General features: G+C 53.6%; 1 protein-coding gene across 1 annotated transcript in view; it reads right to left on the reverse strand.

Moving 5' to 3' along the window:
* PTGIS (prostaglandin I2 synthase) overlaps nt 1-18,591 on the reverse strand; it is a 40,987-nt gene extending 22,396 nt beyond the window's left edge. Inside the window, exons 1-5 of the mRNA XM_045981616.1 lie at nt 18,414-18,591; nt 10,216-10,339; nt 8,178-8,356; nt 5,476-5,619; nt 686-837 (exon numbers count right to left, since the gene is read on the reverse strand). Of these exons, the coding sequence (XP_045837572.1) occupies nt 686-837; nt 5,476-5,619; nt 8,178-8,356; nt 10,216-10,339; nt 18,414-18,487 (673 nt within the window). The 5' untranslated portion in view covers nt 18,488-18,591. The remainder of the gene's footprint in view (nt 1-685; nt 838-5,475; nt 5,620-8,177; nt 8,357-10,215; nt 10,340-18,413) is intronic.
* Between the last annotated feature and the right edge of the window lie 1,989 nt (nt 18,592-20,580).

Here is a 20,580-nt window from a genome sequence, read left to right on the forward strand (position 1 = left end):
AGCCCGATTCTATTTATGGGAAACTCAAGAAAGGTAAAACTAATCCGAGGTGAAAGGAACCTGTCCAGTGGCTTCCTCTGTGGGGTGGCTATTGACTGGGAAAGGCCATGAAGCATTTAGATTTACCTCTCAGCTGTGCATTTAGGACCTGTGTGCTCTCAACTATGAAAATTGTATCTCAGGGGCGCCTGGGTGGCTCAGTGGGTTAAGCCTCTGCTTTCGGCTCAGGTCATGGTCTCAGGGTCCTGGGATTGAGCCCTGTGTCGGCCTCTCTGCTCAGCGGGGAGCCTGCTTCTCCCTCTCTCTGCCTGCCTCTCTGCCTACTTGTGATCTTTCTGTCAAATAAATAAATAAAATCTTAAAAAAAAAAAAAGAAAGAAAAAGTAAATTGTATCTCAGTAAAAAAAAGGAACAGAAACCTTTACAAATAGAATAAAAATAACACACAAATAGGTGTCCAGGCCCTACCACAGGTGTGCTGTATCTGCCAGGAACCCCAGCTCTGGCCTGCACCCTGCCCCCCACCGCTGTGCTCTTGCATACGCCCAGTGACAGGGATCTCACTGCTTCCCTGGGCGAGAGAACGTCCTTCCTCTTAGGTTGTCTGTGATCCTTCACCTGGGGCGTGGGCTCCCCGAGTCCCTCGGTCTGCCCCACCACCGACCACGGCTCCCGCGGTGCTTACCCACTGAAAGGGAGCCACGTGCCAGTTTGGGGAGCAGGAGATCGAGCTGGCGGAAGGTGTGGAAGACATCAGCTGAGTGGGCGCGGTCCTGGGCCTGGCTCTCATGGGTACGCGGCAGAGCTTCGACTCCGTACAGAGTCAGGTAGCCGGCTCTGCGGGCGGCAAAGAGTGGATGAGGGGGTCCTCCTTGGGCACACTGGCAAAGCCTTCCCGCAGTGGCTTGCAAACGTTTTTTCATGCAAGTAGCTAACGAGCATCTGCTTTTCCTGCTTTACGCTGAACTGCTCTGCGCCAGGGAGTCAGCAATGGAGAAAAGAGACAAAGCACTCTAGCCCTCAGGGGGTGGCCCCCCACGCGGGACACAGACAGCAGGCAATAGAGTACGTGAACAAGTCCTACCCGCCGGTGCTCAGAGATGCGGACAAGAAAGCTGGCTGGAATGGGGGGGGGGTGCTCAGAGTACGAAGAGGAGAGAGAGGGGGTTCAGGGCAACATCCCGAGCCAGGAAGCAGATGCAGGGTTGAAGAGCAGCGAGGAGGCTGGTGAGGCTGGAACGGAGGGACTGAGGGGGCAGCCAAGATGGAGGCACCGATCAGGAGAAGAGGCTATTGACCCTACAGATGAAGTCAGGGCAGGCTTCCTGGAGGAGGCAGGGTCTGAGCTGAGTAGGAAGAAGGGGAGATGAAGGGGTGTGGGCCAAGAGCACAACCAGGGCCAAGGCTCAGAACCGAGGGGGCAAGCATGGTCTGGTCAGAGCTGCTGGCTGTCGCTGGCCCAGGCACTGGGGGCTGGACGTGGGGGACAGCACGGGAGAAGCAGGGGGTGGCAGGGCCGGTGATGCAGGGCAGGGCAGGGGGCTGGGTGGCCATGAGGAGAAGGCTGGGCTGGACCTGAAGGGTGCTGGGCGTCGGAACAGGAAGGACAGGGCCGGCGGGGTGTGGATAAAGGATGAGACCCAGGAGAGAGTATGAGCACACACACTGACCACAGGAATGCTCTTAAAGAAAATGTTTTCTCCACCAGCCACTTGTAAATGTTCCATAAGCCCAGCCCCGCTGGCTTCTGTCCTGGGAGAAAAGCCACAGGTTTTCACTTTTTCCATGCGGTGGGAGGGACTGGCTCTTTGCAGAGATGCCCTGACCTGCCCCCCCATCAGCTGCTGCTCATCCCTGGTCTCCCAGGAGAAGGACTTCCCGAGGATGGAAGCAGGGATGAGGGAGGGGGGACCCAGAGAGGCCCGTCTAGTCCCGCTCTGTCCCTCATCTGTGCAGTGAGGGCTCCCAGCAGATCTTCTATCAATATTCGAAGGAGGGATAGACGGATGGGTCGGAGGCTGTGTGAATAGATGGGTGTGTGAGTGGCTGGATGGATGGATGGGAGAGAGGGAGGGTGGGTGGTTGGATGGGTTAGAATTTGATCCTGAGAACAGGATCTTGGGAGAAACTGCAAGGTCATCCTGATCCTGAGCTCGGTCACCCAGGCTACTCCTGTACCACCTTTCCCCTGCACCTGTCTCCCTCATCCGGCCTGGCTTCCATGCCCCGCAGAGATGGAAAGCTCACGACCGACCCATCCCACTGCTCTAAGACAGCAACGCTTCCTTCAGAAGAGCGGACCCTCCCAGGCTGGTCCCAGGGCCCTTCCAGTCCCATGAGGCCCCGGGACTCTGTTCTCCAGACCAGCGCCCCCAGTTTCCTTCCAGCAGAGTTGTAACGGTGCAACTCGCAAGCTGGATTCAGCCCACCGACATGTTTGGTTTGGTGAATAGAGTTTGCCTACAAACAAACTGAATGATTGGGAAAACCTCACAAAATCTGGATGCCCTCTCTTATCTCCTGTTGGAAAAGGAGAGAATCTTACCCCCCCCCAAAACCTGCAGTCCTGCCTGGTAACCCTGGGCAGCCATGGAGTCACAGCTTCTGCCCTTATCCTGGAGCTGGGTCAGCCAGCCTGTGGTCTCTGGTTCCATTTGCGCCAGTGTTTTCCTTAAAGCAGAGAACCATTTTCCTGTGTGTATATATACATATTTCTATCAAAAACAATCCCAGTAAAACCTAAGAAGGCCATGAGGTTTCCCACTGTGGAAGGGAGGGTCTCTCCCGTGGCACCTGCACAGCAAAGGGACCAGGACAGGGCGGCAGACAGAATAAATCATGGTGCATAAACACACACGACCTGTAGGTGGTGCTAGAAGTCAGGAAGAAAAATAAAGCCGGCAGGGCGCTGGGTGAAGAGTGGGGGCCATCCTATCAACAGGCCTCTGCGAGGAGGTATCACTTGACACATGAATGAAGTGAGGTGAGAGCCATGCGGACGTGTAGGGAACAACATTCTTGGGCAAGGGAACAGAAAGTGCAAAGCCCTTGGGGCAGGACGGGTGCTGGGCTGCGGCTGATCACGCAGGAGGATCGAGCCAGGGTAAGAACTTTGGACAGGACTCTGACTGAGGCAGGAGAGCCAAAGGACGGGTTGGAAGGCCTACGTGGTGGCATCTCATGGTTTGGGGCCACACGAGCCTGCATCTCCTGTCATCCAACTCAGTCGTTCCCTTCCTATCTCAGGGGCTGCAGATGGCACCAAGAAGGCCAAGTCCACCAGGCCAAGAAACAGAAGCTCCAGGCCAGGCCTCAGATCCTGAAGACAGGGATCCGTTTACACGTGATTCCCTCCACCCCCCACCCCCACATGCACAGGGCTGTTACCATGGGTGTAAACAGACTCGGCTGCCCCCACACTGCGTCCACATCCCCCAAGGGCACAGTCTCCCTGACTTTTCTCAACCAAGGACATAGGGTGACAGGAGCGAGGAGCCGTGGCAGATGCCCTGCTGTGAACCTGCTGTGTGGTTTTAGCTGCTTCTCTCTGGGCCTCAGCGCCCCCTCCCCCGAATCTCACAATGACAAGGTGGACTGGAGCAGCATCACCCAGACGAATTACAGCCCTTGACGGTGCTCGCACCACTCCAGGGTGACGGGAGAAAGACGCGGACCACTTACACAGCAAGGGTGTGCGTGAGAGTGGGGACCCTGCTGGGCTGCCTGGTGGCTCTGTCGGCTGAGCGACCGGCTCTTGATTTCAGCTCGTCACGCTCTCAGGGTCGTGGGATCGAGCCCCGCATCAGGCTCTGTGCAGAGCGTGGAGTCTGCTGGAGATTCTTTCTCTCCCTTCAACCTTCCCCTCACTTGCTCTCTCTCTTTCTCAAATTGATGAATAAATAAAATCGTTATTTAAAAAAGTGCAGGCTCTATAGCCAGCCCCGCCACGACCCCAAATGATGGGACTCTGGGCAAATGTCTTAGGCTCTCCGGGCCTCAGTTTCTTCATCTGTCGAATGGGGTTTGTAAAGTTCCAGCCTCATGGAGCTGTTGTGAGGGTGAAAAGTGTTCACACACATTGAGCCTACATGTGAGCACGTACGTAGGTGTCATAAATGTACCTGTGTGCCCAGATGTGTCAGCGAAGCCCTGTCCGTTATTCTGAAGTTGTGTCTCTAATTTTTTGCAGTAGTTGAAATGGTCTTTGGTTTCTGAAATGCTGGTCAGTTACCGGCACGACCAGAAATCCACGGACGATCCTTCCAGCTCTTTCCCGTTGCCTGTGCCCATGCTCCCCGACCCTCACCCCCTCCCATCAAATCCTCAGCAGGTCCTACCAAGTCCATCTGTCCCCCAGAGCTACCACTTGCTGCCATCTCCTGGTCACCTCCAGGTCCAGACACCTGTTCTCTCACCCAGCCAACATCAACAGCCTCCTAACAAGACCTCTTGCCTCTCCGGCGACAACCGCCAGCCCTGCCCCGCCCAACCAAGCTTGGTCTCCGTCCGCAGCCAAAGAGAGCTTTAAAACCCAAGCCCAATCATGTCATGCCCCTGCCCAAACCGCCAGTGTCACTCATTTACTTAGAATAAATTCCAAAGCCCTTCCCCGCCTTGAGGCTCGGTGAGACCCGGTTTCCCAAAGCCAAGTGCTCTGACCTCTTCTTATCCGCATCGCCTCGGCTCGCTGGGCTCAGCTGCCCTGGCCTCTGGCCAAGCATCTTCCTACCTCCTACTACTTCCTACTCCACCACTCCGCACCTGCTGACTCCTTCTGCCTACAATCTCAGTGGGGGTGGGGGTGTAGCCCTTGTAGCCAGCCCCCAACTCTGAGGCCAGATGCTCGGAAAAGCCCTCCTTTCCAGTCTGGTCGAAAGAGCCCCCTAGGCACTCTCGCCCCCATCTGCTGCTCTCTGCTGCTGTGTTTCCCCTCTCGGATGTATCCATCTTTATTTACTGGTTTGTGATCTGTCTCTCCAGCTCGTGTCAGCTGTATGAGTTTCGGGGTGTTGTTCCCCCCCTGCTGTATGCCCGGAGCTTGGAATCGTGTCTGTCACTGCCGAAGGAAGGGACGTTGGGTAGTGTGGTGTGTGATCTGAGTTTACAAGATCTGGTAAAAAAAATTAAAGTCCTGGGTTGGTCTCCCAAATACTGTTTTCCTGGTCTGTGAAGTCCAAGGTTTGGAAGCCACGGGACAAGACGGTCTCTAAAACCTTGTTCTGCTCTTCTCTCTCCGGACAGCTGACAAGGTCTCTCTCCCTGACCCGGGTGAGCCTCCTTTTCAACTCATAGCCTGAGCCAGGTAAACACCTGGGGTCCCAGATACAACAGGTCATCTTATAGTCTTTGCTTTGCGTGTCCCGAACTGCTTCCCCACCCATAAAGTCTTCATGGCTCCCGTGGCCACTATCAGTGGCTGACCCAGGTCCAGGGAGCTGGGCTCCATTCCCGAGATGGGGAGCCACCCTGGCTCACCTGAGCAGGCAGCTGTAGGAGAAATCGAGGAGCCCCATCTCATGCCAACCACTGGCCTTTTCTGCGGTGTCACCCAGCAGGATGGTGCGGAGGTTGCTATACATGGCGTCCGTGAGTGCCTGGAGGTCTCTGTGGAGGAGGGTCCTAGGGCAGGGAACAGAGTAAGGGTACAGCCTCCGAAGGGGAACGTGCACACAGGCACCCCCCCATCCCGAAACCTTAGGGTCCCAGGGCTCTGGTTCCTCATTGGCAACGGGTGCCTGCGGACAATTGGCATAAATATGATATTATTGTTATTATTACTATCATTGTCGATAACGATGACAGTGGGAGTTGCCCAGTGCCATGATCTCATCTCATCTTTCGACAACTCTAGGGATCCCAGGTACTACCACGCCACCCATTTTACAGACCGAGAAACTCAGGGACAGAGAAGAACGCGACTTTCCCGAGGTCACACAGCCAGTAAGCGATGAAGCTGAGATTGAAACCCTGGTCTGCCTGACCCCAGAGTCTGAGTCTGAACTCCTGACCGTGACAGTCTGTCCCTCCTCGGGACACACAAGCTCGGATAAGGAACCCACACACTTCTGGAGGAGAGAGAACTCGCAAGGGAACGCTTTCTCCTTGAGATCTGAAGTTAGGGACACCTGTTTGGGTAAAGCATCCCCCCGATCAAGGACTGCTAAGACATGACCCTGAGTGAAGGTGACACGAGGAATCAGGTCGCCTGAGTTGATGACCTGGTCTCACTGCGTGTGCCTAGGAGCCTTGCAGGGTGTGCAGCTGAAGCAGAAGTTCCTCCATACTGAGCCTCCACAATACAGAGCCAACACTGAGCCAAGGCTGAGCCTGTGATTAGAAGCCAACCGAAGGTAGGGTCTTGTGTGAGGTGAAGGCCCCTTTGGAGCATGCGCAGGCCTCTAGACCAGAAAAGGTCACCCCCCCCCCCCCGCATCCTCCCGCACCCCCCCCAAGCCCACAGTGTCCACTTAACATGGCAGAAAGAACATTTCACAGCGACACCTCGTGGCAGCATGGAGAACAGGCCCAGGGTGCTGACCCAGCTCTCAGTCCCCACCTGCTGTTCGCAATCAGGGTGGACCCCTATAGAGGGAGAAAGCCACTGGGTTCTAGATTAACTCAAGAGGGGAAAGCCTCCAGAAGGGATCCGCAAACTCCCAGGAAATATAAGCTTTTGGATGTTCAAGTTGAAACGTTGTTGGAGACACGAGAGACATGACCCAGGTGAGATAACGTGTGAAAGGGCTTACTGCCGTGCCTTGCACATGGTAAGTGCTGGATAAATGGGAGCTGATTGACCTTGACCCACCGGTGACTCAGACCCCACACTAAGCACTAGTCTTCGACGGAGACAGTAGCCCTTAACAGACGTGGGAGCTATGCTCAGAAGACCACACGCTGGCTGATGGGAATTCCCAGGAACACTCGGGGCAGACAGTGGAGGAAATTCCCAGGAACTCTTAGCGCAGACACTGGAGGAAAGTGGAGGCCTCTCTGGGTAGGAGGGCAGAATGCAGTGAACTGGGGATTCTTACTGCCAATGGGACCCGATGGTCCCTCTAGAATGCCAGGACTGAGGACACTTGGGCTCAAAAATACTCTTAGCAGCCACCCCACAAAGCCAAGGTCAGACTGGGAATCGCCTCTCACTGAGGTTCACGTCACACTCTGGCCTTTCCTCAGCTTTAGCGGTCCTGCAAAACCCATTCTAGACGCTTTTCCTAACACCAGGAGGCTATCCTTCCTGGAGACAGACCACTACGAATCACCATCAGACTGCGTGGACTCTAGCAAACCCAGAGTCTTCTTTTCTCAGTACATCAGCTGGAGGGGACTAGGCTGTGGAGTCTGCAGACCTGAGTTCAAATCTCAGGGGTGCCATCTGCTAACGGTGGACCGTGGGTAAGTCACTTTACTTCCCTGAGTCTGTCTCCTCAACTGTAAGATAGGGATGAAAGTACCTATCCCTTGAGGCAACGGCACAGAGAGTAAAGCGTTTCTAGTGAATACCGGCATATGGTAGGCAGGTCGACATCGTGGTGCAGCCCCGCCCCTCATCTAGACGGTGACTGGCGTACAGTAGGTCCTCAGATATTTACAGACGTAATAAAAGTGCTCACATATCCTCTTGTTGACAGAATGATTCCTGTGTTTCAGGACTGGCACCACTTTCTTGCTGTGTGACCTAGGGCAAGCCACTGCTCCTCTCTGGGTCCCAGTGTCTTCGTCCAAAAAGTGGGGGCTGTGAGTCACTTACTCTCCAGCATCGCTGGGAAAGCTAATGAGATCACAGAGTATGGACTCAAAAATAATAATCACCCCACCCACTTCCCTTCCTTTTACAATGAGGAAACAGAGGCTCAGAGAGGGCAAGGGACTTGCTCAAAGTCACACAGTTAGGAAGGGATGGAGCTGGGATCTGAATCCAGGTCTGGCCGACCCAAACCCTGGTCTCCTCCTCCTGAAATCAGACCCGCCTCCGAAAAGGAATAAAGATGAGAGCAGCCTTTCTTCTGCCCAGTTCTCATGGGCTATTATTTGTTTTGTTTGTTTGTCTTCTTAGAACAAAATGCCGTTACTGGATGCCTGCTGCAGAGATGAACTCGGGCCGCACGGTACCTGGGCTACGCAGGCAGAAGCCCGTCAGCCCCTCCCCAGCCCCGTCTCCAGCCACTCACGGTTTCATCTTGGCCTTTTCATCACTGGGGCTGTAATGCGGGAGCTGCACATCGAAAATCCTCTCCATGAGGAAGACAGCATAGGCGTGGAAGTCCAGCTTGCTGCGAGGCTCCCACACCACCGCGTCATAGGAGTGCGGGTCCAGGAGGACAGTGACATACCTGCCCCCGACCAGCACCTGTGGGAGGTCAGCAGGGGCGGAGTGAGGAGAGCCGCTGTGAAGGACAGCAGCTCTCAGGGCCTGGCGCCCGCCTTGTGCTAGACACTTAACACACAGTGTCCTCTCAGCCACCCTGCATGACGACCCTATGAGGTCGGGACCACTGATGGCCGGAAACTGAGGCTTCGAGAAGGCACGGGATGTGCCTGAGATCACGCAGCTGAGACGCGGTAGAGTGAGGACAGCCACTGGCTTTTCTGCGTCACAGGTTGTGCTCTTAACCACCTCACTCTGAAGCACCTCCCATCATTATCTCGGTTACTGCCGGATCCCCAGCCTCCAGGGGGAGAGTCTGCCCCCCAGAAGGCAGCAGATGGATGCTGTGGGCTTCTTGGGTGGGCAGACGGACAGACGGATGAAAGGATGCTCTTGGGTTCAGGCTAGCGGATGCGCCAGCAGAACCTGCTTCTGTGGGAGGCTATGCTGCCCAAGAAGGGAAGGAGCCATGGAGAGTTGTAAGCCTGTAATTAACAAAGGAAACGGCGTTCTTCCCTCAAACATCTGCTGGGGCGGGTGGGGGGGAGCGAGGGGGGGCGGGTCACACAATCCTAACCACCCACTGCCTTGGCCCCATTTCCAAAGTGTGATCTGGGAGTCATGTTAATCAAACTCTTATAAAATACAGACCATCAGGTCATGATGTCAGGGTCGTGAAATCAAGCCCCACATCGGGCTTTGTGCTGATTCCCTCTCTCTCTCTGAAATTTTTGAAATATGGCCAATATCCAAGAAAATATGCTGTTGAACAGATTGTTAGACGGGTGGGTAAACAGAAGGATGTCGTCAGTGAATGTATGTTGGATGGAAAGATGAATGCATGAGTAGCTAAAGTTAGCTGGAAACTAAAAGTCTGCATGAATGTTGGGTACATGATGTCAGGGTCCTCAGTGACACTGGGTAAAAGGATTGGAGGATGAGTGCTGGATGGGTGGAACTTGAAAGGATACATGGAAGGTAGATGGATATGGTGGTTGTTTGGATGTTGAGGGGATGGATGGATGGATGGATGGATGGATGGATGGAGATATAAACAGATGCATACAGAGTGTGCAGACATTGGATACTGGATGGATAGGTAACCAGATGTTAGGTTAATAGTGGCAGATGGATGGGAAGATGGGTAGTTAAATGGAAGTTGGTAGAAACTGAACATATGGAGGTTCAGTCAATTAACTGCCTGACTCTTGGTTTCAACTCAGGTCTTGATCTCACAGTTGTAAGTTCAAACCCCGCACTAGGCTTCACACCCCCCAAAAAGATACTGAACGTATAGATAAAAACTGGATAGATGTTAGGTACATGAATGGAAGGATGCTAGATACATTTGGGTAGACAGGTGAAAAGTTGGATGATGGATAGACAGATGTTGGATAGATATATGGGAAGATGGGTGAGTGGATAGAGGGTTGATAGAAACGGAATACAGGAATGAGGGTTTAGTGGATATCAGGATGGAAGGATGTTGCTTAAATACCGAGTAGACAGGCAGAGGGAAAAATGTTGGATGGGTGGATGATTGTTGGGTAGATGGAAGCTGGGTGGATGGATAGATAAGGGGTTGGCTGGATGGACATACAAGAACTGGACATCGAATGACTCAACATTGGGGAGATGCTAAAGGGACAATGAAGGAACAGACGTTAGTTAAGTGCCGGCTGTACCGTTGGATGGAAAAATGGATAGAAAGTTGGTAGGACCAGTGGATGGGTGGGTTAGTGTATGGAAGGATGTAGAAGGAATCTGTGAAAACCAGGTATGGCCAGCCCAGCTGCTCATCCCCTTCCCTTCCTGCCCCTAGAGGCGCAGGCGGCACTTACAGTAAAGATATCACCATGCTTCTTCTTCATCCTAGTGAGGAAGCTGGCAGCATCTTTTCCAAACTCCAAGGCATGGCCCAACCAGGGGATACTGCCCAGGTCCAGGGGAGGCTCGCCAGGTCGCCTGCAGAAGCCACAGTACTTATCACCATTTGATTAAGCAGGGAAGAAGACAAAGAGAGTGGGGCATGGGGTGTGATTTTTAAGTAGAGAGGGCAGAGCAGGCTTCCCGGAAATATTTGAGAAAGACCTGAAGGCGGTGAGGGAAGGAGCCACATAGATATCTGGAAGAAGAGCCTTCCGGACAGAAGGAGCAAGTGCAAAGGCCCTGAGGCGGCATCATGCCTGGTGTGTTCCTAGAACAATAAGGAGGCCAGTGTGGCTGGATTGGAGGGAGCAAGGGGAAACAGCAGAAGCTGAGGCCAGGCTGGTAACGGACGCCAGACCATGCAGGGGTTTGGACGCACCTGTGAGGACTTTTGCCTCTCCTCTGAGTGAGGTGGGAGCCCCAGGAGTTTCGAGTAGCAAAGGGACATGATTTGACTTAGACTTTTTTTTTTTTTTTTTCCAGAATCCTTTTGGCTGCTGAGTAGAAGATGGATTACAGGGGACCAAGAGCAAAAGTTGGGTGACCAGTAGACCTTAGTACATGTTAGGGAGTCCAATCGCTTCCCTGTGGGTGCGAGAGCTTTCTAGAACTCAGTAGTTCAAGGACCCAGAGTTCTCTGCCTGAGCCAGCCTGGACAGGGCTTTGGTCACCTCATACTCCCCGTCATGCCCACAGGGAAAGGTCGAGACTGGAGAGCATGGCGGCAGTGGCAGAAGATAGTGGAAGGACTGTCCTGGTCACTGACCCCCGCCGGCCCTGCCCACCATCGTCTGGGGGAGGGGCTGTTAGCTAGGGAGAGAGCTATGTCACCACCCACTGACCCAGACTGGAAGGAGTGTTCTCATCTTAGAATTATCAGGACCACAGGGATGCAGAGAGCTCCCGGTCTGCTGAATGACAGAGTCATCCCATCTCCGGTCACCGCAGAGTCGTTCACTCGCTCAGCAAATACTAACTAGGGAGCAGGTGCCGCTCTGCGTGCTGGAGATACAGCCGCGAACGGAGAGGGGAGGCACCTGACTTCACGGCGCTTCCATATTCATAAGGGGAAGCAGACAAAAAAAAAAAAAAAGGCAAAATCATTTCAGGGAGTGGGAAGTGTGATAAGATAAAAGAGATATAACTCAACAGTAAAAAGACAAAAAGCCACCATGGGTGGCTCCCGCAGGTGCCCCACTCTTGATTTTGGCTCAGGTCGTGATCTCAGGGTCATGAGATCGAGCCCTGCGTCAGGCTCCACACTGGGTGTGGAGTCTGCTTGGGATTTTCTCTCTCCTTCTCCCTCTGCCTCTCCTCCAGCTCACTCTCACGCTCTCTTAAAAAAAAAAAAAAAAAAAGGACGACCCAATTTTAAAATGCACAGAGGATCTGAATGGACAGTCCAGTCCCCCAAAGAAGAGGTATGAACGGCCAGCAAGCACACGAAAAGATGCTCAACGTCCTGAGGAACAGTGGAAACGCAAAACCGCAGAGTGGGTCCCCTTCACACCAAGGTGGCTGAAATCCAAGGAAAAAACGAGGAAAGTAACCACGGGCGAGGATGGGGAGAAACGGGGACCCTCCCCTATTTCTGGTGGGACGTAAAAGGGAGCGGCTGTTTCGGAAACTCGCCTGGCAGGTCCTTGAGAGGTTAAACAGAGTTACTGTTCAAGTACACCCCAAAGAGCTGAACAGAAGCTCAGGGACAACGCCAGACGCTAGCGTTCATGGGCGCGTGCCAACGCGGGAGTCCCATCGGCTGACGAACGGAGAGACCAAGTACGGGTGCCTGTGCCAGGGACCGGTCCTCAGCCACAAAGAGGAACGAAGTACTGATTCACGCCACAGTGTGCAAGAACCTCCAAGCCACCACGCTAAGTGAAAGGAACCAGACACCAAAGGTCACATACCGTATGATCTGTTTCCATGGAATGTCCCGAAAAGTCACCTCCGTAGAGACGGAAAGGAGATTAGTGGTTGCTGGGGGTAGGGGGGGTGGGGGGGGATGCAGAGTGAGTGCTAACGGGGGTAGATAGAATTTCTTTTAGGGATGACAAAAAATATCCTGGAGTTAGGCGGTGGTGATCATGGCACAACCTTGTGGCTGTTCTAAAACCCACTGAGCTGATACTTTAAAAGGCTGAATGGTAGAGTATGGAAATTATAGGTCCTTAAATAAAAAAGAAAGAAGGGTGATCGGACACAGTGAGGGGGGCTTGGTTTAGAGGAGTCCGGGAAGGCCTCCCCACGGAGGTGCCACGTGAGCAAAGACCAGCAGGATGAGAAGGGAGTGCAGTGGAAGAGTGGGAAGAAGAGGCTTTCAGGCAGTGGGAACAGCAAGTGCAAAGGCCCTGGGGTGGGAGCATGCCTGCGAGGCTTTCAAGGCAGCAGGAGCTGGTGTAGCTGGAGTGGAGAGTGTGGGGGTGAGAGGCAGGACATGACCCATGGCCAGGGTCAGGCTTCCACGCAGGGTGCCATAGGGAACCCCTAGAGGGTTGGAAGTGGGAGCTGAGAAGTGATGAAGTTATGCTTTTAAAAAGTCTCAACACAGGGGCGCCCGGGTGGCTCAGTTGGTTAAGTGGCTGCCTTCAGCTCAGGTCATGATCCCAGGGTCCTGGGATCCGGCCTCACATCGGGCTCCTGCTCAGCGGGGAGCCTGCTTCTCCCTGTTCCTCTGCCTGCCTCTCTGCCTACTTGTACTCTCTATCTCTCTGTCAAATAAATAAAACCTTTAAAAAAAAAAGTCTCAACACAGAGACTACTGTGATCAGCCAGGAGAGCAACAATGAAAGTAGAGGCGAGGCTAGCATCCGGCTCCCCCACTTCCAGGACGGGGTGGGGGGCTTTTCTTCCCCCAAGACACCTTTGGGGGTAAGGGCAGGGCTAGAGCTTCCTCTACTTGCTCTTTGTCCAGGTTGCTGCCCGAACTCCCCCACAAGCCAGGTGTTATTTCTGGCAACTTCCATTGTCCCCCCAGAACAGTCCCAAGGAGGCTCAGACAAAGGCAGGAAGCTGGGAGCCCAGGCGTCTGACTCCTGATGTGGTCGCTGGCTCTCGGAGGCTGGGCCCTGAATCCAGCTCCGGCCCAGGCCACATTCCAGGGTGACTCAGCCGTCAGCTAGCAGGGATGAAGGAGGCTCTATTTTGGGGTCTGCGGTCTCTAGCCTCACCCACTGACACTCTCACTGTTTTGAAGCACTGCCAGGCCCTGGGGAGTGCTGGACCCTCTCATCCCCAGCTCCTGCCCACACAGTCTGCCCTTCCTGTTTCAGATTCCGGGACACCTTTTCTGACCCCCCCCCCCCGCCCCAGCTTTAATTCCCATCACATGGGTTCCTCCCAAACTGCCCACTCCTTGCTCACAGACTCCATCGCCAGCCCCGCCACCTGTCCCATCTCTCTCCCACTCAACGCTCTGCAAACAAGGGGAGGGAGTTAAGGATGCATATCACCCCCGCTTTGGGCCCTGAAGTATTACACCCACACGGGACGAAGTTCCACCAAGGTAGACACGTGTCGTCGACCCCAACACTTACACCAGCGCCTGGCACAGAGCAGGCATCTAATACATACGCGTCAGATGCATGATTCATGTATACAGTTGGTGGTCAAAGAGCAACACCTGCCCCCCAGAGTTGCTAAGGGAGTCAAGGGACTCTGGATTGCCCACAGCAGAGGCTGCGTCACTCAGCTGTGCCGTGTGGGTAGACTTCCTCCCTATCCAGGAGTGTGCCTCCATTCAGAGCCTTGGGCTCTGGGACGATTTCCTGTGGGGGGGCGGGGGCAGGAGTGCGGGACTCATCCTTTCCCAGGGCTCATGCACAAGCTGTCTGCCATTAACACCCTTTGGCTTCCCACCTCCTGCCCCTTGCCTCCCACTGTGCAGAAAAAGCATGTGGCCATTTTGCTCTAGTTTTTGTCTTCTGGTTTTTGTAACTGATACAGAAGGCTCAGAGAATTCGCAACAAAGTAAGGAACAGTCAGAGCAAGGAGCGTGATAGAACAGATGGGCAAGAGAGGCAACAAGGAGTAGTGGAGACTGCGGCGAGGCTGGGAGAGGGCTCTTCTCCCGAGCCCCCCTCAGGGGCTGCTCCATTGTCCCATTTATCGTGAGAAGTTGGAAATGGGGAATTTTGTGTGTGGAAACCCCCCCAGTTTTCTCCTCTTGCTCTCTGTGTGGCACACAGCAGCCACTCACAGGTGCCGAATCTGGCCATGGACCTCCGTTTGGTGGCCTCTGGTTATGCATGTTGGAATGAGATAGGTCCAATTGTGCCTAGAAATTTCGTATCCTTCAAAGGCCCAGATCCTGGGCCACCAGGGGACCCTCACCTGATGCTAGGGTGCCCTCTGGTGCCCTGGAAAAGGGGCCTCCCACCCGGAGACCTCTTCCAATGCTCCTAGAGCAAGCAGCAGACACATGCGCCCAGAGAGCGAGAGAAGGCAACGTACTCTGCCCGCAGAGTGGCTAAGGCATGAGCGGCAGCTCCGTGAGCCACCTCAGGGTACAGATGGAGAAACCAAGGCCTGAAAGGAAAGCAGGAAGAAGGTTTCTGACACCTGCGTGCAGATCATGAGCCCCAGTGGGCACAGAAATCAGACTCCTAATTCCCGACCCAAGGCCTCCTGATTCCGGCTCACAACCTGTCCCAGCAGAAGACAGTCAGAGTTACCGAGCTGGGTTTTAATATCCTTGCTGTAACTGCAGAAGTCTGGACCGGAGACGAGAGGACATTAAGAATTTTTATATTCTCAGGCAGAATAAGAGAACCGTGGTTGTTTTTGATGCGCATTCTGAAATATTCCCTGGAGAGATACTATATCATCTGTAAGTTTTTTGAAAAAAATGCTGCTGTCAGATCAAAAGGGATCCATATGTGGGGGTTCTTACGCTATTATTTTTCTGGATAGTTGAGATTTTTGATAATTACAAATTTTAACTTAAAAAACAAACGAGAGGTTAAGACAGCTGCTAGTTGACTGAAGTCGTTCTTCTTTTCCTTTTCTTTTCTTTTTTGCTTTTTACTGAGAAAAGCATGAATTTTTGGAACCGGCTAGATGTGGAATATAATTCCTGTGTAGCCCTGAGGAGGTCACCGAGCCCTTGCAGGCCTCAGTCATAATGCAGGGTGGTGAGCCGTACCTCGAGGGTCAGTGAGCAGAAGGCAAGGTGTTGGGTCTTCCTTGTTTGACTGACACTGGCTCACTGTCTACACAGCATCAGGGTCAGACACCTCTTTTGCAACACTTATTTGTCCCTCCTTAAGAACCTTCTGGTTACAGCCACATCTTACTATCTTAACATCATACAGTTTTAAGACTTTTAAGTGTTCAGATTACAAATAAACTGTGTGGGGAGCATGGAAATTCGTTTTTCCGGGGAATTAAAAATTCTTACAGCCCAGATTTGGAATCCAGGCAGACCCTGGACAAGTAGCTTAGCCTCCCTGAGCCTCAGTTCCCTCCTCTGTAAAATGGAAGGAACAAGAGTGCCCCCTATTGAGTTGGGAGAAGAAAATGAGATTGAGACCTGAATTGTGGAGTCCCTGTGGAATCTCCCCAGGGTCCACCCAGCTGCCCCTGAGCTGTCCATGACTCCGACATCCACACTTCTCCCAGTACCCACTTGCTGGCCCTCCTAAGCCATCAGGTATAAAAATCAACAACTCACCCTCAAAGATAAATTTGCTTTCTGAATTAGAGCAAGAATTTTCTCAATTAACGTTTAACTGGCATTTTTTCCAACCCAGCAATTCCGCTCTCTCCTATTCCCATCATCCTCCCCATTTTAAAGATTGGGAAACTAAGGCAGAGCGAAGTCACTCAGGTTGTTCTTATTCCTAGAGGCTGAGAATTTCCATAGGCTGAGCACCCAGGGACTCTGCCTCCCAGAATCCATGCGGTTTACGGCTGTCCCATCTACGCCAGAGTAGAGCGCAGAGGAGTGGGTTTCATGGGAAGACCACAACACTTTGTCCGAGAAACAGCAAAAACGCTGGAGACAACCTAATAGTCCATCAATGGGGACAGGAATAAAAAGGAAAAAAAGAAACCTTCCATTTATTCCTACTATGGAATACTACACAGGCAATCAAAAGAATGAGTCAGATCTCCATGTAGCAATATGGATGGATATCAAAACTAAAATCTGGAGGGGAAAAAAAAAAGCAAATGCACAGTCTGAAAACACCTCCAGAGTTTCCAAAAAGCCTGACTACTTCCGAAGAATAATTCATTTCTTCATAGAAAAAATTACGTTTTGCCTTTTTCCTTTTTTCCTCATTTTTTTTTTTTAGGCAAATGAATGAATACATAGTTTTCTTTCTTTCTTTTTTTTTAAAGATTTATTTATTTGACAGATAGAGATCACAAGTAGGCAGAGAGGCAGGCAGAGAGAGAGAGAGAGGAGGAAGCAGGCTCCCCACTAAGCAGAGAGCCCGACGCGGGGCTCGATCCCAGGACTCTGGGATCATGACCTGAGCCGAAGGCAGAGGCCTTAACCCCCTGAGCCACCCAGGCGCCCCTCTTTTTTCTTTTTTTTTAAAAAGATTTTATTTATTTATTTGACAGAGAGAGATCACAGTAGGCAGAGAGGCAGGCAGAGGGAGAAGGAGAAGCAGGCTCCCCGCCCAGCAGAGAGCCCTATGCCGGGCTTGATCCCAGGACCCTGACATGACCTGAGCTGAAGGCAGAGGCTTAACCCACTGAGCCACCCAGGCGCCCCGAATACATAGTTTTAAATCTAACCTGAAAAGGTGTCCAGAGGTTGAAGGAAAATATTATGACTTTATTGTTTGGAAATTTAACATACATTGTTTAAAAATTAAAAGTTCCCAGAAATGTTCTGGAATTTTCAGGCACTCTCATTTCACGCTCACACACACACTGCCCTGTATTACCTACAGCCCCGTGGAAGAGGTAAAATTAAGGCAGTGTGGCACTCTGAACTGGATCCTGGCACAGGAGGACATGATGGAAAAACTGACGAAATTCAAATCAAGTCTGGAGTTTGCCTGATCTTAACGGACCAGTCTTGATTTTTAGTTTTGACGAATTTACCACCATAGTGTAAAGTGTTAACAATGGCGGAAACTGGATGAGGGGTATTTGGGCACTCTTTGTACAACCTTGGCAACTTTTCTGTAAATATAAAACCAGTCTAAAATAAAAAGCATACTTAAAAAAAAAAAATCTGGAAGTTTCCCCGCCAGCCCTGCTCTCAGGCAGCCCTATGAGGGAGCCCTGATCAACAAGAGAAGTCTGGAATTGCCGGAAAGGAAGGGAAGGGCTTCAGTCTTATCTATAACAGCACAAATACTTAAGTCAAATGTACTCAGCTATTCCATGGCCGATCCAAATCAATTTTTTAAATATTTTATAAAAGAAAGACCTACTGCCATGTCCCTGATTTGAGATGTATGAGATTTGCATATCCTAAATAGCAGAGCAGGACAACCTCTGGGATGAGAAAGCTGAGTAAGTTTGGTCCCTCGTCTACCCTGTCTGGCTATGGGGTCTCAGGGGAGGGGAGACCCCTTTCTGGATCCGAGCCTACCGAGCTCCCTCGTCCAGGAGGGGGTATCCCATGGAAAATGGTTCCAGGGCCAGTAAGAGGGCATCCTTCAGGGCCTCTTCCTTCCCCAGCCTCGACTCTCACATCTGAGCAATGGGGCGAGGAGCAAGGCTACCCGACAGAGGCTGGGACTGGCTCGAATAGGGGGACCCAGGCAGAGGCTGAGGAGCAGGAGGGGGCTTCTCGCACCCGGAGCCGCTCGAGCCTGTCCACGCACCCACTCCCCACCCGGAGACCCCGGGCTCTCTCCCCCGAAAGCCCTGCGCAGGTGCCGTTCGCGCGCTGTGCACCGGGAGCCATCGGACGGGTCCCCCACCCCGTCCCCCACTTCCCGCGCCTCCTCCCCGCTGGGAGCCTCTCGCGGCGGCGGCGGCCTCGCCGGGCGCCCTCCTCGGGGTGGGGCGGCGGACCGGTCCCGAGCCCCTTCGCCCCTCGCGGGGGGCTCCGCCGGGGGAGCGGGATCGGCGGGCCGGCGCGGCTCGGGACCCCACGAAGGCGCCCCTTTGTCCGTGCGGCGGGGCTGGCGGGGACACTCACCGCGTGCGCCGGCGGCTCAGCAGCAGCAGCAGCAGCAGCGCGGCCAGGAGCCCGAGGAGCAGGGCCCAGGACATGGCGGGGCGGCGGGGCAGCGGGCGGGCGGGCGAGCGGGCGAGGTGCGGCGGCGCGCGGGCTCCGGGGCGCCCAGGTGCCTCTCGGCCCAGCAGCCCTCGCTCGCCGCCAGCCGGCAGTTGTGGGGCAGGGGGCGGGCCCGCCGACGGCACCGGGGTCCCGGGGGGGGCGGGGCGCCCTCAGAGAGCCCCTCCCCCAGCTCGGCGGCGCGGCCCCCTGCCAGGGCCCGGATAGGGGGGTGGAAAATGTGGGATGGAGCGGAGGGCAGCTGGGTTGGGGGGGGGCGGTATGGACGAGGTGGGACAGGAGGGGTGATGCAGGGAAGCGGAGGGGTTCCTGGGAGGGAAGTGAGGGAGGGGAGGGAGGAGAAGGAGAAGAGGAGGAGGAGATGGCCTATGGGGAAACCCAGGGGTGATGGGGATAGGGAAGGGGGTACGCGGATGGGGGGTGATGTGGGGACACGGGTAGATGCAGTGAGAGGTGTGGGAGAGGCCCACATTCTACCTACAGTCTCCTCATCCCATCCTCGCCCCGGACCTGGAGTTCTCTAGCCTGTTCGGGCTAGGTGGGGTTGGCGGGATTACACAGCGCTGTTACCTTCAATAACTACAGTGAAAGGGGCAGCGAGAGCCGCCCCGGATTAGCTCTGAGTCACCGAGTCCTCCCCTGCTGCAGGAGACCCGGTAGTAAGGCACCCAGACCCGTGCTGGAGCACAGTAGGGCCTCAGTGGTGGAGGGTGCCAGTCTCCGGGTCTTGTGACTCTGCAAGAGACCACCCCTGGGTGCTTGGAGGAACCCCCCCCCCCCCCAACTGACTCCTCAAATGATCTACACCCGCTCTGAGGCCAGCTCCTGGTCGGAACAGACATGTCGAAGTTGCGAGAAATCAATGTGAGCTTGTCAGTGAAAGAGGTTGCAAACAACAGTGCTTGGCACAGGTAACTGTTGTGAGTCAGCGGGCGGAGGTCTGCTTCTGATCCCGCGTCTGTTGCTTACTGCTGGGTGCTTTTTTTTTTTTTTTTAAGATTTATTTATTTATTCGAGAGGGGGGTGGACAGAGGGAGAGAGAGAGAATCGCAAGCAGACTCCGTGAGGATCGTGAGTGATCTCTTGATGCTGGGTTTGACTTCCCCACGGATAAGGTCCTGACTCATGAGATCACAGCCTAAGATGAAAGCGAGAGTCAGAGGTTTAATGGAGGTTTATCGGACTGAGCCCCCAGGCACCCCTGCTGGTGCCTTTAGGCAGGTTTCCTTTCTGTCTTTCCAGTAGCCCCCTGGAGGAGCTGTTCCTCCTCCTTGGTCTCCTGGTTTCAGCCTCCTCCCTCCAAAGAGGGATCCTGTTAGAACCAAGTCAGATTCCGTAATTGAATCCTGCTCAGAGCTTCCCGTGGCTCCATCTCACTCAAAGCACAGCTCCAAGTCCTTACGCGATCCTGTAAGGACTAGCATGACCTGCCCCCCTCCCACTTTTCCCACTTTTCCTCATGCCCTCCACTCTCTCCCTCCCCAACTCTGCTCCAGCCAACTCATCTCTTGTCTTTCCCCAAGGAGGACCTTTGCACGCGATACTCCCTCTGTCTAGAATGATCTCCTCTCAGAGACTTGCACAGCTGACTCTTTCCATCACATCCCTCATCTCTCTCTCTCCCTATTCAACTGTCACCTCCTCTGAGAGGCCCTCCCTGACCACCTGGTCCAAAGTGGTCATGCCATCATTCTCTACTGCCTTACCCTGTTTTGGTTTTTTCTTGACAGTACTTAACATTCCTGCTATGATGTTAAAGATGCATTTATTTGCCTGTTTAATGTTGGCTGTCAAGACAGCTGGATGACCCTCATGTGTCCTCTGGATTCAGAACATCAAGAGGCAAAAGGAGTTTCCTGAACCTCTTGTTTATTTATCTAGCTTATCCGCCTACAAAGCCAACAATCCCAAAAAGGCCACAGAACAGGCCTGTAGGGTTTTCTCCAAATTTGGGGAGCACGATGGGGCAGCCTTCTGGCAGTGGGGTTCATAGCCCAGCTTGGCCAATGCTCAACTGTGTGACTCTGAGCAGTCTGCTTCACCTCCCTGAGCCAGGGTGCCTCGTCAG

Source organism: Meles meles, chromosome 16, assembly GCF_922984935.1.
Source record: "Meles meles chromosome 16, mMelMel3.1 paternal haplotype, whole genome shotgun sequence".
In the NCBI taxonomy this organism is placed as follows: Eukaryota; Metazoa; Chordata; class Mammalia; order Carnivora; family Mustelidae; genus Meles; species Meles meles.